We start from the raw sequence: 17,133 nt of genomic DNA, 5'->3' as shown, positions 1-17,133 counted from the left end.
GGCCATAATGATCAGGCGAAAGTGTGAAGCTGCTGAATTGGATTATGCCATATTAGTTCTGAAGCTCTGAGCAGAGAGCGTGAATGTGATAATCTGTATCACCGAGCGAATTATAGGTATTGTCATTATTCATATTAGAGATGTCACAGTGCAGGTAAAATTATGTAAATCTATCTCTGAAGTGTGCTACATTGCCGAGATCGTAATATAATCTCAATCTCATCGTCAGATTGGACGAGAAAAGTAGCCAACAGTGCAATGCGTTTAGTTGCAGGGGACACAGGAAAAAAAATAAAATAAATCACACTATTGGATGATAAAAAGTCTTACATGCATGTTTAAGGAGACGAGAGAGGAAGCCCAAGTAGTCCAAATAAAATCGCCACAAGCGTGTTTAAAAATCCACATAGGAAGGATCCCAAATTGGAATCTTTAACCTCAGATTTGTGAGGAAGGCAGGGTAACCACAAATTGTATTGCAAGAGTGTACCGCCAATTGGATACTTGCTTAGAAATAGGAACGACTGGTAGACAACAAGAAGGGTAGAAATTTACAAACCAGGGCAGTGTGGGGCTATAATAGAGCAAATGCAAAAAAAAGAAAGAAACCAAAATTAGCTAAACTGCTAATACAAGGTAGAAATGGTTTTAGTGTGGGTAAGAGTCATCATTTGGCTGTGCTGGAAAAAAATACCAATGGAGCTCATTTACCTGCCGGTACAGTGGAAGCACCTGTGGCTAAAGCCAAATTGTGCCAAGGGTTTTACTTTCTGGAACTGGATTCTCTACCTCTGCTTTTCACGGACATTCAGAATTGGCCTGCACGTCTGAAGTTGGCACCCTCCTCAATGAATACTTCTGGCATGCATGTGCCTGATTGTTACACGGCATGTGCAAATGCATGAGTGTGTGAGAGCAGTAGCAACGTTGTGGGGCTGAGTGGGCAAGTAGAGCGACTGGTTCTCATGACACATCTCAACCACACTACACGATGGAGGATGGCGAGAGAGCGTGTACCCCTGCAGCGCTAACTATGATCCCTCTCGCTCCCTCGCTCCATGTGCCTCCTCAGGCTCTCACCAGGACAGCCATGATTTAATGATGAGAGAGACCGCTTTGATTATTCATACGCAGCAGACTGCTCCGCTGGGCATGCTGGTGTCTCACGCACACTTTGAATACGTATGCGTGCATGAAGACAGACGCACACGCCTGCGTGATTTAGAAAGGCCTAAATAAGACTTTAGTCGAAAATGAACGTTCATACACATTGGGGACGACATGTATGTTTACACACTAGATAAACAGTATGATGTAAATGTAAAACGACTGCCTCGTCCTGGCACTTCAGTACACAAATTACTCTAATGGCATTAAGTGTAAAGAGGGCTTAAGAGACAAAGACGGACCATTTGTAAAAAAAGGAAAATTCTTAAGATGCATTAGTGGTGAGGGGAAAGGCATGTTAAGTAACGGTGGAGAATGATCCAAAATGGAGTTCTAGTGTCTTCAGAAAACAAGTTGCAAATCATAAAACCTCAAGTGAAAAATATTACTTAAGAATACTTTTCTTGAAAATTATTATTACCACTTGAATGATAACTGAAAACAATTCAAATACTCATATCAGTAAAACATACAGATTTTCAAAAGTGTGGTACGTCTTGACCGTTGTCAAATCTTATGACAATTACTAGTGCTGATATTTCCAAATGTACTAAATGTATTATTCAATTTATGGCTTTATTTTAATGCACGTGTGTGTCCATATAATGATGGACCGTGACAGGCTTAAGACTGCTGACGTTTAAAGCTCATCTCTTATTCACTGTCAGCCCCTCCTTCTTCCTCCCTGGTGCCCTACACCATCATCTCCCTTCCAACACCCCCGCGAAAGAAATTGCTGATTTATTTTGCATGGCAACTCTGAATTTCAAGTAAGTCCTATTAAAAAAAAGTCTTCACTCTAAATGTTATTGTTTCTTAACGGGGGTGGGGATATTTTTGCCATTGAAATGTGAAGCCATGGCAAAGCAAGTTGAAAAAGATAACGGTGATGTTTGCTCAGTGAAAGGATTGAAGAAGACATTACATTACTCATACATTCCAAAAAAGTAGATGTAAGCAGCGTTAGATTGTTGATGTAGTAACTGGGGCAGTTGGTAAATTACACTTAAATATTGTTCAAAACATAAAATGAGAACATTTCAAACCATCCATGCATTATATGCAAAACCACAATAATACTCCATGTGCCACTTAAAAAGCATGGCAACCACTTCAGCATGCACAGAGGCACACATTCATGTCATGGATCACGCTCATAGTCATTTAAGAGTAAAAGCACTTTGTTAGTGTTGTCACTGGCAATAAGCGCTAAGACAATGATTTGTGAGCACCAAATAAACAGTGGCCTGCTCGGTTTGTCCGCTTTGAAAATGTGTCAGCAATGAAACAAGGACAAATTGTGAAATAATGCCGTCTTTATCGTTTTCAACTTCCTCTCACTGGTGTAAACGGTGGAACGAAAGGCAGCCGGAGATTGCAACTAAAGCAGATAAATATGCGCACCGTTCTTCCCCAGAGCACCTTGTCAGCTTCTTATTGATGTATTGACAGATTTAAACGAGGAAGAGATGCGCGGTCTTAAAACACACACATAAACGCACACACTCATAAAAGTGCAAATTAAAACAAGAAATTAAAAATCTGCATTGACAAATCTGTGGTTATATATTAACATGATTTTTTTTTAAAGAATGTCTTGGAAGGTCAAAGCTGCATTTAAGGGATTTTAATATTCTGGATACACGATAAAGACAAAAGTCATTGGACGTGTCCATCAAGCTCAAATGACATTTGGTTTTCCACATTTACAGCTATAACAATTTTGACACTCTCCCACATCAAACTCATCTAATCTTGCCTTTCACGGTAAAAACTGCTCCTATAGGACAATCAGTGTTGAGTGCACGGTCAGAACATACTAAACAATAAAATTGTAATGCATCCAAAGAAAAACTCAGTTGCTGCCAGTGTTTGTTCAGTGGGCGGTGAAAAGTGGAAGAAACCGGGTCAGAGGCACAGGTCCGCTTGCTGCATAGCAACTGGCTGCTGTAGTCATGAAAGTGACCTATGGATAGTCAGAGTTCATGTTTGTGTAAGAGCCTGCAGCTGAGGCACAAGCAGGATGGCGGATCGGAACCTTTGTGCACGGCGAGGCTTAATTATACTGACACATGAATATCCATAACATGCCAGGCGGCATTAATTGTCAAATATTTCTCTCGCAGGGCGATTTCTACACAGATTATTATCTTTGGAGCTAACAGGGAAGGCGAAGGCGCAGCTATATAGAAAATTTTTCACATCCCATTCAGAATATTTTCATTTGGTGAAACTATTATCGTGCCAAGGTAAAAGCAAAGAAAGATATGCTTTGATATGATCTTTTAAGTTTTAACTCTGCGCAAAAATATTTGATCCATCCATTTTCTAGAGTGTGTGTCCTCATTAGGATACGGTGAGTCCCATATGGAAGCGCGCTCGCTAGTTATGACATTATTTAATTAAATCGGCTTAAACCTTTTTTCAGGGAACCGGATGCCATTGATATTTTTAATGTTAATAAACACTGAGCAATTGAATAAAGGAAATTAAATGTTGAATTCTGTAATGCTTTAAATCAACACAACAAAACAAATGATAACACTCATGTCACAAAATGATAGATTTCAGCATCTTCTTTGGTAACAGTTTGCAACACCGACCCTATATCATGTAGCCTATGTATGAGGTAAAGAGTCTTACTTTTGACAGTGAGGTACATGGACTTGCTGACGTCAGCACCCACGTCGTTGCTGACCTTACACAGGTAAAAGCCATTGTCGTCCTCCAGCACGTGTTTGATCAGCAGGGATCCGTTACTCAGCTGCTGAATGCGAGAGCCGCTGTTCAGGAGGATGGGCTGAAACAGAGGGACACCAGCACCTGGGCCATAGAAACAGACACTTTTCAGTCTACTTTTCAGGGAATGGCATATTGTTTATCAGGGGTGGGCAAACGTTTTTGCCACATTTGATTTTAAAAACGCACTAATTGACCAGGCCATTTGCACCAGTACATTTGCAGATGTAGAATATGTAAAACATTTTTAATAATAAAATAATTTTCCGTACTAATTTAAAATTCATTAAGGTTTAATTAATTATACTTTTTTTTTTTTACAAAATCACAAATTTACATACGTTATCCAATACTAAATGTACAAGTAAAATAGTTTATTTTTCTAAATGGTGGGCTGGATAAAAGAACTGTGCATGCCATATATGGTCTGTGGGCTATATATATTTTTGGGGAGGTACAAATGCAAAAATACAAAGTTAGTTAGTTAGTTAGTTAGTTAGTTAGTTAGTTAGTTAGTTAGTTAGTTAGTTAGTTAGTTAGTTAGTTAGTTAGTTAGTTAGTTAGTTATAGTGTATAATGAATAGATCGTATTAACAAAACTGAAGTAGGGTGTACTATGCCGCAGGTGGATTTGCAATAACAGGGACAATTTAAGTGCAGATTCAAACCAAAATAAGATGAATTCACAGATTTTGTACTGGGTCTTACAACATTCGCATACCTAATGAAGTGCCCAGTAAATACATGTTGTCCTATATTGACATAAACCAGACCTCGATGATCATGATGCCCACCGTGTGGGCTTTCATTTGAGCACATGTTTACAGATTTGACGACAAAGCCTGTCAGATTTTGGGAGGATTGTAAACATGTTTCTTAACACTGGGTCTAAATCCTTAAACCGGCCAACAGATGCCGAGCGCAGCGTCGAAAACTGAGCTGCCGATGTGATGCAATCAGAGCGGACGTAATGCTCAAGATGAACAAGACGACAGATTGGTGGCGGAGAGAGAGTTCCAATGTAAGGCTTTGCCAGTCAGATTGACTGTATTTAGAAGGATTAATATCCATGTGTGAGTGAACAACTCCTGGGATTTATTGTTTGTACATAAGATGATAAAAATTATTCGTGTTAATGACTTTAAAATTATGTTATGTCCCTTAAACGACGACAACAATGTGGATTTGTCTTGACAACAAATATAGTGAATAACAATGTTTGGACGTCCTACTGAAGTAAATCTCATAAAATACTGTATATACATGAATTGTGTATTTTGATTTAGTAGTCTTGAATGTGGATCACTGAGGTACAACAGTAACGTCCCTATAGAATCACAGTGAAATAGTATTTCACATTGCACAGTAAAACGTGTTTGAAATGTGTCAGATGTTAAAGACGCTCCATAAAGTTAGCATGTTAAGATCAGACTACTTAGTGAGCTGTGTTTATCTTCCCCCCGCATTTTAATTAAAAGGCTGTCAGGCGGCCTAGAGAGCACAGGGTCAAGCGGTGACTCTGTTTCTGTTCCCCTGGTGCTGAACGCTTTTCCTCCTTGAATTATGGATTTTGCATATCCAATCAGAGCTGGTTGTTATGTTAATAGCAGGTGACCTTTACTTACTCTTCCATATTTCCCACAGATATTCATCTGGCCCTCATCTAACAAGGTTGCTGTAAAATGACTGACATGAAAGAAATTGGGCAATACTATTGAAAGGCCCAGAATGTGGGAAATTAGAATTTCACACAAAAAGCCACAGCAGATTTCATGACATTTCAGAGGGAACATATGAAGAAATTAAAATGTATTGCCACATAGTAGGGTAGTATTTATGAAAATATTGTAATTATCTATTACTTTAGATTATGCATTTTTCTTCAATTTAAACAGAAGAACAGTTTCAGTTCCTGCTTAAAACTGTCCTTCAATGTATTTTTCCTTGGATTTATACTGGACTTACTTGACTAAATTTAACTGCATGATGCCTATAATTTGCCATTACTCTGACTAACGTAATGTCCTGTGGGTGCTTTGAAAAACTGTGACAAAGGCCTCAAATCTTAGATACCAATCAGGAATGGTCAAATGGTGTTAATCAGGCATGAGGCCTGTCTGTCGCTGTTTCACCCCTCACATGCACAAAATCCCGTCAAAGGTTGAAGTACAGACATTTCATTGTTTTGATCATAGGACCCAGTGCATGTGTACTTTTCGACTTACCTCAGGAGGGACATTGTGTATACACGCACACACACACATGGTCACACTCACACGCCCACTTGCACGTTTCTCTATTGGTTGTTGTCTTTCTGTTGGTGAAGCTTTCATCCCTGGTTATATGGATGAGGTAGCAAACACCTGGGCCCTTGCTTCATGTTTTCCACTCAAGTGGCTGAACTCACCTGCTGCCTTCCTGTCTGTACGCCAGGCTGCTTTATTGTTCTTCTGCACCCGGACGTGTCGTCTGTTTTTCTATAATAGGGTCTTTCTCAGCGATAACACTCTTAGGATTCGGGATGGCACCGAGCTAGACCATGTTAGCTGAACAGATGGATGTGTGCACTTGTGGAGGCATCAATATGCCTCAAGCACTTGATGTGTGTAAGTGCATGCATCCGTGTGCACCATCCAAGTAAACACAGCTAAACCTACCCCATTTGGAAAATAAATTAAAAAAAATCCCCACCAATGAATCATCTGTGATAAGTGTCCGGTATCTGAGGTGAAGGTATACATTTATGTCATGTATTGTACCTTTGGAGTGCTCCCATACAATGGTGGGTGGTGGGTATCCTTCAGCAGAGCAGTTGAGAGTGACAGTTTTCCCATAGATCCCATCTTGGTCCTCGGGCTGAACCACAAACTGAGGAGGAACTGTACACACACAACAATTCATGAAATGATTTGTTTTCTGTTTGCATTTTCAATGGCAGGGGGAAAAAACTATACTAATCACTATTACTGTGACTTAAGTACTAGAGTGGAGCACCAAGCATTTATATAAGGGAAATTACAGTAGTCTCTGATAGGCTTTTTGTGTGTGTTGAAGAGCTATGCAATAAATCACAGACAGCAAATAAATTTCATGATGATAAAAAAGCTATCTAGTAGTCTTAGCAACATGCATTAAGAGAATTTCTCAGATTCTTCTTCCTGGTCATCTCAGAAGTATTCACAGGGCTCAATCAGAACTCCCCCATAGGCTTGTGAGAAATGTCATTTGTCAGTCACACCTACAGCCGTGTCTGAATAATAATTAGGAGTTGATTACATTATGGTTCTGGATTATGTGTAGGTAGGAACAGACAGATACAGGCTAACAGATTTTCTATTACCGGCTCACTTCAACTCGCCTTGCCGTTTTTAATTTGAAAATGAACATTGGAAAACTACGGCACATTGTATGCATCATGCATGCTAAACTTTATACATGGAGAACGAGGGTCTGCTGCATTTATATTGTACTTGCATGCATCTATCGGAGAAAAGACAGAAGACAGCAATATGGAGATCGTGTAGTGTAAAACGGCCATGTCCAGAGCTCAAACAAAACAACAGTGTTTGCACATACTTGTTATTTCTAATCTTGTATTTCTAAATGTTACAATGACTTGGCAATGATGATTCAGCTCCACCGGTGAGCAACCAGCAATGGTGTAGGTCACCCATTCGGCCTGTTTGGAACCCCGGCTGACAAGATACCAGAAATAGTATCTTGTAAGACCTTATCTAGGAAATGGCGCAATGGTGAGCCGTAGAGGTAGTGCAGCGGAAAGTATGTGAGGCATATGAGTAATATTTACACACAATAATTGAGTCCCTACTCTGCATTAAATATAGAAATAATGCTATTGCATTTTTGAAAAACACAGCAGTATCTGGTGGTACATTTGCCACTGGCCTCACCTCGAACAATGAGCTGACTCTGGTGCTCCACAGCGGCCGCTTCATTGCGGGCAATGCAAGTATAGTTGCCGTTGTGGTCAGGCGTCAGGTTGGAGATTCTCAGTGAACTGGTGAAATCAATGTTATCCACAGTCACGCCAAGGCTAGTCGGGATAGGTCGTCCATCTTTCTGCCAGGTGATGTCCAGAGGCCGGTCACCTGACATGACCACGCAGGGGATAAAGACACGCTGACCGATGGTAAAGCGCTGGAACTCAAAGGGCTGAATGTAGGGAGGGACTGAAGACAGAGAAGTGGAGAGAAGGGAGTGGGGATACACAAAGGAAGAGAATCTACAATTAGAAATAAATTCAGCTGTCAGGGAACATTTTTCTTCTTTAAAGTCAATGACATCCTGTAATTTTCTAAGTACGTTGCTTTGTAAAACATCAACGAACATAATGAACCTAGCATAGAGGAGATGACGTCAAGGGACTTTGCATTGTTGCATTTGAGCCGCCTCCTTAACGACCTATTATATATATACAGTAGAGTAGCTAGCTCTAAAAAGTGAGCAAGGCTTGTGGTACACCCAAAAGCACTTTCTTTGTAGGTAGACATGTCATCGTAATAGATTTAAAATGAAGCAATTGAAATATTAATATATTAAAATATGTATTTGAGGGGATGACGTTTGTAAATGAAGGGGGATGATGTAATTGAAGGGATGATGTTTACCTTTAATTTAAGAGCTTGCACACTCATAAGACTTCATCTACTTTATCCATAGTTGCTCAGTACTTGCCAAAGCATATCACAAGCAATGGCTTGCAAAAGGTAGTCATAATTGTCAACATGCACAATTATATAATCAAGAGATTCCTTCAATGGAAATACAGATGTTTTACAACAGGGTGCAAAAAAACTGGAAAAAAAATCAAGAACAGGAAAAAAGTTGTGGAATGTGGGGTACATTTGTGCTTTAGGGGCAGAAATGGATTTCTCTGGCAATGGAGCTTCCTACCAATCATCTACACGACCTAACCTATACATTATGCCTTCATAACATATGTTGCTAAATGGCCTGCTTATTGAAATGATTACAGTGATTAAGGAGGCACAAGCTGGACCATAATTAATGTATCCCATACTCCTATGTGGGTGGTTAGGACATTGATCAACAATGACAAGAATAGCACATGAAATCAAGGCTAGAAAGGCAACCCGCCAACATAATAAACCAGAATTATGCAATATACGGTTTTAAACGTGTCTCTTGGAAACCATCAGCAATCGCACAAGTCATCTGTGGTTGAGTGTCCAGTGAGATCAAATAACTGTGAAAATAAGCAGCACTTTAGCTGCTTATTTAATTCTCAACAAAGTGTAGATAATGGACTCCCGGGGTCCCCAAAGACCGCCGCGTATTTTAAGCACGAGCGGCTTGAAATTAACAAATGCATTCGCTCAGCATGGCACCGCTGGGAAGCGTTGTTGTGTATCATCGGCCTCTCTTGCGTTCTCACTCTTCTCTCTCCCCCTCTGTTCCCCTCGCTCATGACAAAGTGTAATGTGGCGGTGTCATCCTCGCGTACTGATCAGATGGAAGGAAATGGAGCATAATGGGGAAGCCCTCCTTCGTCTTTCCAATTACAGCCTGTAAGATCTCGGCGGAGATCAGCTCTGTGATATTATTAGCACAGATACAGTCTTCATTAGCTAGTCTGATGAACTGAGGTGTAGCAGGTAGACTCATTTATTAGTCTGAGATGAAAGTCAAATATTCTTAAAGAGCTGCTTGCTTTCCTGTGTGAGTTTATTTATCTGTTTGCCTTCTTGCTTTTTTTTCTGTGATGCACTTTGGAAGCCAAGAGGAACATGTTTAAATGACAATGGCCTTTGCTAAAAATAAACATGAAGAATTTTTACTTTGCTTTTGTTTCTCCTGAGGACACAAGAATCTGCAAAGACAACATTTTGTAGTGTGTAGGTCAGGCCATTAGTAGTAGTAATTAGTAGTAGTAATAGTAATAATAGTTCTGTGTTGTTTGGTATAAGTGTTCCTATCCTAATGAGGACAAAACATACCAAAAAAATGACACACAGGTGGAAAAATACACTTACCTCTCACACGGAGGTGGACACTTTGGGAGTCCATCTTGTTGGGTTGGACCATCACTTTACAGTTATACTCTCCGGCGTCTCCCTGCTGCACATTGGTAAGCCTCAGCGTGCCGTTGTTTTCGAAGGCCCGCTGTCGATGGTTGAATGGCAACAATGCAGAGTTCTTGTACCACTTGATGGAATAGTAAGGATAGCCAATCACACGGCAGTGAATGAAGGCATCCCGTCCAGCGATGGCGGTGACGTTTTTCATCGAACGGATGCTGGCACGGCCTGAGAATGAGATGGGTTCAGAAAGACCTCCTTATGAGGACATTTATTAGTGGTGGTGTTAAGCTGCAAGAGCTGTGACACTTGCCGCAGTGATGTGTACACAAAACAGTCAATTTTGCAGGTTATTAAACGACACAATATTAAATGCTAAAAACACAGACTAGCTTTACGTTGTCCTTCTTAGAGACTTATTGGGGTTTGTTGTACTTAGCTCTCAATTGTTTAATCCTAGCAAAGGGCAGCAGAATAACAAGCAGATTCAAGTGCTCAACATCTGAGGGGAGAATTGAGATAAGAATGCAACGATGATACTTTTATGTACGTAAATCTGCTTTTGCTGCTCCCCTCAGAACAATTCGGTGTCGCAAAAAATGGACTATCTGATCTTAAATTGTAGAATTGGCCGGCCTTTTAAACACACACAAAAGCACACCACAGATACATTCATGTAAAGAGAATAAATATCCTCTGGCTATTTACTGACTTGCGCATTTGGGAGACCAATATCCAGATTATATGTAGCAAACCAGGAAAATGCATTTGACCTGAAGGTACGAGGGTGCTGAAAAAGCACAATAAAAATGAATACATTTGCAGAAAAGAAGAATAAACAAAATAAGGAAGAATAGTAAACAAATATTAAGATACATTGGACTAAAGAAAACTAAGTTACTACATCAAATGCAAACTAACTCAATTTGCACTTTTCACACAACTTTCAGACGTGTGCAGCATTCAGGCAGACAGACAAACATACAGTGAGACAGACAGGTATGTGTATTGTTGTTCTTGGAGGAGCTGATTTGACAAGCACCTCTTACGTTTATTCGAGCCTGGTGGTACACGAGGCCGGCTGAGTTGCTGCACGTGCACCGGTACACGCCGCCGTCCTGCACCTGCGTGTGCGTCACGTTGAGCTGGCTGACCACGTGGCCCTCGTGGCTATCGTAGTGTCCCAGGTGATGGTGGCTGTCTTTGATGACCGGGTCGTCGTCCAGCGACCACATGCAGCGGGGCGGCGGCGTGCCCTTGACGTTGCACACCAGGAAGACGGGCTCATTTGGGTTTACCACCTTTTCGCTGAAGGAGGAGAGGATCTTTGGCGTACCATCTGTGGAGGACAACAAGGCCAAATGGGTATACGCTGATGAATAAAACATGGAGGCAGGCTACATATTATTTGGAGGGAGCAATCACCGGGGTGCAATCATATTCACTGGGTGGATAGAAATAATCACCACCTGTTACTCTTGCTTGTGGAAAATCTGCAATATTTATTCCATTTACTATTTCATAATGTGGTAATATTTACCACAGAGAATAAAGTGAAGATTGTCTTTATTGAGATCACACTGCGGGACAAAAAAAACTATTCTATTTCTGAATTGTGCTACAATGTTGAGAGTGCAATCACTGATTAGATGAAAACAGCAAAGCACCAACAGAAATATTATCTTTGATCCCAGTTTACAAGACAGGATCATCTTTTAATTACAACCACTGAAGGTTAAACAAAAACACTAGGATCTGACAATCTTCGACTTGACTCTTGACTGATAAGGAGAGTGAAACATTAATTTTCATATGTCATTAATTAATAGAGTAACTCAGGCTTAAGGATATCTTATTCAATATACCACAAGTTGGATGCCAAATTCACGCATTCACGGCATGGCATATTTGCCCATCCTGTCTCCATGAGTTGTCTCATGACTGTCCCATTATTTCCATTCCTTGAAATGGATGGGGTGAATTTGGCTGGCAGGTACGGTACACCCTGGAATGGTTGCTAGTCAATCGCAGAGCACTCAAATTTATTCATGCCTATGGACAATTTCGAATCTGTAATGTGGAAGGAAGGCTTAGGCAACAAAGAGCATATGTCTCTTTTGAAACATCTGCCATTTATTATTCTCAGACAATCTGAGTTTGCTGTGCGTGATTATAGATAATCAATATCTTCTTTTTACAGGTCCGTGACCGCAGGAGACAGTTGTCTGAGCAACATTGCCGAGGTAACCTCCACATTATGTGCATGTGCTTTTGTTTGTGGACTCTCCGCCAATAATAGTGGTGGCCTATGGCAGAGAGTCAAAGCAGGGTGGATGCCATTAACATGCAAATCTTGTGTTGATGGCTCAGATCTGAATTTATTTTTCTGTGAGGTACTGCATGTGTATGCATGTACACAAATGCTTATTGCACTGTTACCTTCGAGGATGACTTGCACAAAGTCTTGAGCGGACATTTTGCCCTTTCTGGCAAAGCACTGATAGGCCCCGCCGTCGCTCTTTGACATTCCTTCCATGATGAGATTCTCCCGGTTGAGGCCGGTGAAACGGACGTTGTTGCCGGGGTAGATGATCTCTCCGTTACGGTACCAAGACAACTCGTATTCGTCAGATCCGCTCACGCTACAGGAGAGAGACACCTTGCTTCCCACGCTGCCTTTCACTTTCCGAGGGCTGACCATTGCCTTCAAGGGTTCTGAGGATCCAAAGGAGCATTCAGATACACTTCATACATACAACTCAAGTTAGAAGAATAAAAAAGCCTCACGTCTGACATGCAGGTGGCCCATGACCTCGGCGTTGCCGTAGCTGTTCCAAACTTCACAAACATATGTCCCAGAGTCGCTCGGCTGAGTGCTCTCTATCAGCAAACCCGTGACGGTCTGGCGGAAGCGACTGTCGGGCTCAAGCGGGCTGTTGTCCTTGAGCCAGCGGTACTTGGGGAACGGGTAGCCAGACGCCTTGCAGGGCAGCTCCACTCGATGATTAATCATCACGTCCCGGTGGTCGAAACCGTCCAAGATGCCTGGCTCGGCATTGGTGGGGTCTGGAAGCAGGGGAGTTTAGAGCTGGCGTTAATTAGTTGTGAGTGTTGCTGGGCACTTGAAGCAAATATTGATTCTGTAGGTGAAGATTCACTGTTTAAAGGCGGATATTTTGTTGGGTGGGGGGGGGGGCGGGGGGATATGGGGTTAGTCTGTTATAGCCAATTCCAATGAAGCACAACAGTCTGGTGCCTTTCTCAGTCGTCATGCATCAAAGAGCAGCACTACAGTCATATTTTGCTTAAGCTTCACTTGTAGCACACACAAATCATGCATATTAGGCCAAGGACACTTTGTTTTTTTACACGCCTTGCTTTGTCCCCTTATCTGTTAGCAGGATTACATTCAAACTACAAGCTGATTTTCTCAAGGCTGGGCGGGAGGTGGGTGGGGGGGCTACATGGGAGGAAGAATGGATAGAGAATGGAGAATTTACAGTACAAATCTGGTTGACTCAAACACTTATATTATAGTATTTGTGATTTTTTTTTCAAAGCAAGAAGTTCATTTGTGATTTTTTTTTTCTTCATGTCAAACTAAGCAAGTCGTCCGTATAATAATGTAGCTCAAATCAAAGGTGAGCTCATCAGGAAATAACAAGTAAATGCTGTTGATTTTTAATCACATCCAGAATTGAGATTTCAAGAGTTAAATCCACATTCAATTTGGAAATGACAACCATGATTGTTGACCCTAACGTAATGTTTTCAGCATTCTTCTAATCTAGTGGAATCAGAGACCTTCATAGACCATATAACCTATGACAGTATCATTACTGTGCCCATGCATATGCAGCATTTCGAGTTTGCATTGTAGCTTAATACGTACCTGACACAATGAGACGTGCACTGTTGCTCTGTCGAGTCTCCCCAGTGTAGCGGTGACGTGTGGTGCAGCGGTAGTTATTCAGCCCATCCTCAGGCAGGACGTCCAAAATGTACAAGGCTCCTGTAGGTGTGATGAGATATCTTTGTCCTGCAACATACATACACAGAAAAAGAGGAAACAAAATGAATACATCAACTAAGGAGTACTATGATAAAATGTCCAGCTAGCAACATGACTTTAGGAAAGGAAAAAGGTTGGTTTGCTTCACAGTCAGAAGTTCAGGTCCAAAAACATTCACATTTGGTTAACTGAAGACTGCAAATTGGTCAGTGGTGAATGCCTAAGATTGCCATAAAGCAGTTTCCACACAATGAAATCTGATTAATTAACTGTATTTTTTATGAAATAAATAAAAAATATTTATTCTTAACATATACTGGCTGAAATGAAACCCTAAAACATTGTGAATATATTCTGTTGTTTGATACGTACCTAACAAGAGCAGACAATGTGATTGTGAAGTATGTATATTAAAGGTCTCTAGCTGTAGATTATATTCTACTGAGTGAGTTGTTTTGATTGCACTCAATGGTTGAAGGCAGCAAGGGTGATTTACAGAGAAGTAGAACAAACTGAGGCTTTGTGGGGGCGAAAAAAGATAAGAATGGGGTGCTTCAGTTTAGTCGATAAACAGGAGCAGTGGGTGTTCTTGTCTTATTCTTGTCTCTAAAAGTTCAGACACGTGTATGTATGCGGGTACCATCGCTAGTATTATATCTGGACTGCTAAGTGGAGCAGTTTTAATATTTATTATTGTTGATTTTTTGACAAACTGGTCTTCCAAATAGGTGCTTCAAGCTTCCATGAAAAATGCATGGGCAAGCAGTTGCATGGAGCTCTGTTTTCTGTGTGGCTTAACAGATTAGATGCCACCTCCCTAAGGTCACATAACGTCAACCTCGATACATGACACATGAAACTATCACACACTAAATGGCTGCGTTGCTGCTCTGGTTTTCATATGCAACACCAGCACATTAACAACAACAAAGTCCAAAGCAATTAGCCATAAAATGTTAATAAGGAGCATTCAAATCCACAGTAATTATATCAAACGCCCAAAGTTTTTCTTAAATATTCCACTGGAGACTAATTTGTATGGAAGAAAAGCAAAGCATGTTTAATATGCTTTTATTTTTTATGATTATACTTACAAAACAAAAGAGACCTTGTGGGGCTCAAGCAGTGTGTGTGTGGGAGGGGGGGGGCATTAAAGAACAAAGTGGCAGAGGCGAAGGAATGGCAAAGCTATTGTAAGCGTTGACCTAGATAGAATAGACAACAGATCCCTTGGATTTGATGACCTGAAGGGCTTTTACTGGTTTACATGCTGCGGAATATCCTCGGAGCAAGTAAAATTTATGAAGGTGGAGGGGAAGTTGGGCGAGTGTGACTGTGTTTGTGTGTGTGTGCGTGTGTGTGTGTGCGTGTGTGTGTGTGTGTGTGTGTATAAGTGCCAGCAGCATGTGTGCATGTGTGCAGGCAGCGTGCTTGACAATGGTGGGAGGACATCTTCTCAGGGCATGAGCAGAAGGGGAGGGGCAGATGCAAAAGCAAATAGACGACAAATTATAATTTTTCAAAACCTTCTGGCTGTGTGTATATTTCATTTCAATTAGCCAAAGCCTCACAATATTTAACAAGTCAGGTATTAAAAGGGCTAAAAGTTACAAATGTTTTTCCCCTGTCCGTCCAGTGTCCACCATTATGTAGCGACCACAACATAAGTCCATATTTCAAAGCTGTTCACGCCGTGCTGCTGCTCTCCCTCTTTTCTCTCCTCCCTTCCTGGCTTCTCCATTTTGATTCTGTACTGGTCCTCTGAAATCTCACAGTGGAATCCATCTTGAGTGAGACAAAATTGTATTTCAACGCAGTCGCTGCCAGACACCGCAATTTTCTCCTCATGCACCTCAATGAGACTGCAGCCTTTTTTAAGACATCAGAGCTCGGTTGATTGTGTTATGACAGAACGACGGGGGGATGGGGGGGTCTTCACAATAAGCCATACTGTGGTCAAATGGATTCTGTCAACACCTTGCATCACTAATTCCCGCTCACACGATCGGTACATCAAGTGATGTTTCTTTGTTGTAAACTCACGGAAAAGCAGAGCAAAACAGTCACACATAATAACGGTGATCATTAAGAATAATACTCCTCAATCGGTATTTTTATTTATGCTCACCATAATAAGCCTTAATTGTGTTCAATTCATTAATTATGCACTCTGAAATAAAATAAATGTTAGAAAGTTGAGCTGGAGCTAATTGATCTAAATCTAGCTTTTAACATCTAAAAGCTGTCAGTGTAGTGAACTACGTATTAGCCATGACACATTAGGCAACTAAAATATGTTTTTATCATGGCAGCTGCTAAGGAGCAAGTTTTTGTTTGGATACTAATGTCCAAAGTGTTAAGTTGTCTTTGGTTTCATGCTATAGAATAGGACTGGACTTGCAGCTGACTGCAAAGAAAGACCCATTTCTCGTCAGGTGTGGAGAGACAGACATGATAAATGAGCCTATAAATGCCGCTGCTCCGTGCAGCAAGTCATTAAAATCAAAAACAGGTATCTGTCTAGTCCAGGTCCATCAGCAGAGAAAAAAAATGACCAAATGTTTTCTGCTGAAACCGGACTGGAATCTTTTTCACATAAAATCAGCCAAGCTACATTCAGAGAGTGGAGAGTTCTCCAATATCTTTGACCAGAAGCATGCATCCTGTGGAGGAGTGACTGATGAGTTCACAGACTAATTTCTGTCCGCTCATATCGGTGCTACGCTGTGTCTTGAGAGAGGGTGCAAGGGGCCAAACATTTTGATCGCAGCTTTAATCCGAGCTGATTGAGGTCAGATCGCAGGACTGAACCCTCCGCTGCTGCCAAGCTCTCTGGGACAGTGTGGCTACATGCAGAGAAACTTAAATGGGACTATTTACATAACATACGCCAAATCACCTCAGGTCTATTTTGTACATCTCTCTAGCCAAATGACACCATCATCTTTACACTGTACATTTATGCTAATTCTGTTACACATGAAAGCAACTACTGTAACTGTGTCAACATAATTGGAGCGACTGCATAATCATCATAAGGTGCCATTGGACTTCATATTCATTCTACTAAATTATGATGGGCTTTTTAGACATGGTCATCAGTAGATGGATGAGAAGTCAGTGTGAAGCGTTTGCAGGTGGATAAACGCTATTCAA

At 41.1% G+C, this 17,133-nt stretch overlaps 1 protein-coding gene across 4 annotated transcripts in view; it reads right to left on the bottom strand.

The window, feature by feature from the left end:
* The window catches only part of dscamb (Down syndrome cell adhesion molecule b), an 83,248-nt gene that overhangs the window by 17,681 nt on the left and 48,434 nt on the right, over positions 1–17,133 (bottom strand). For all 4 annotated transcript variants that reach the window (XM_088381145.1, XM_088381146.1, XM_088381142.1 and 1 more), the window contains exons 4-11: positions 13,858–14,004; positions 12,753–13,031; positions 12,405–12,680; positions 11,008–11,304; positions 9,921–10,193; positions 7,818–8,096; positions 6,666–6,785; positions 3,811–3,990 (exon numbers count right to left, since the gene is read on the bottom strand). In XM_088381145.1, coding sequence (XP_088237271.1) covers positions 3,811–3,990; positions 6,666–6,785; positions 7,818–8,096; positions 9,921–10,193; positions 11,008–11,304; positions 12,405–12,680; positions 12,753–13,031; positions 13,858–14,004 — 1,851 coding nt within the window. The remainder of the gene's footprint in view (positions 1–3,810; positions 3,991–6,665; positions 6,786–7,817; positions 8,097–9,920; positions 10,194–11,007; positions 11,305–12,404; positions 12,681–12,752; positions 13,032–13,857; positions 14,005–17,133) is intronic.

Source organism: Syngnathus floridae, chromosome 7 (genome assembly GCF_059516105.1).
Source record: "Syngnathus floridae isolate MCC-2025c chromosome 7, RoL_Sflo_1.0, whole genome shotgun sequence".
In the NCBI taxonomy this organism is placed as follows: domain Eukaryota; kingdom Metazoa; phylum Chordata; class Actinopteri; order Syngnathiformes; family Syngnathidae; genus Syngnathus; species Syngnathus floridae.
The sequence above is the reverse complement of the archived record's forward strand: the minus strand, read 5'-3'. Positions and strand labels throughout refer to the sequence as shown.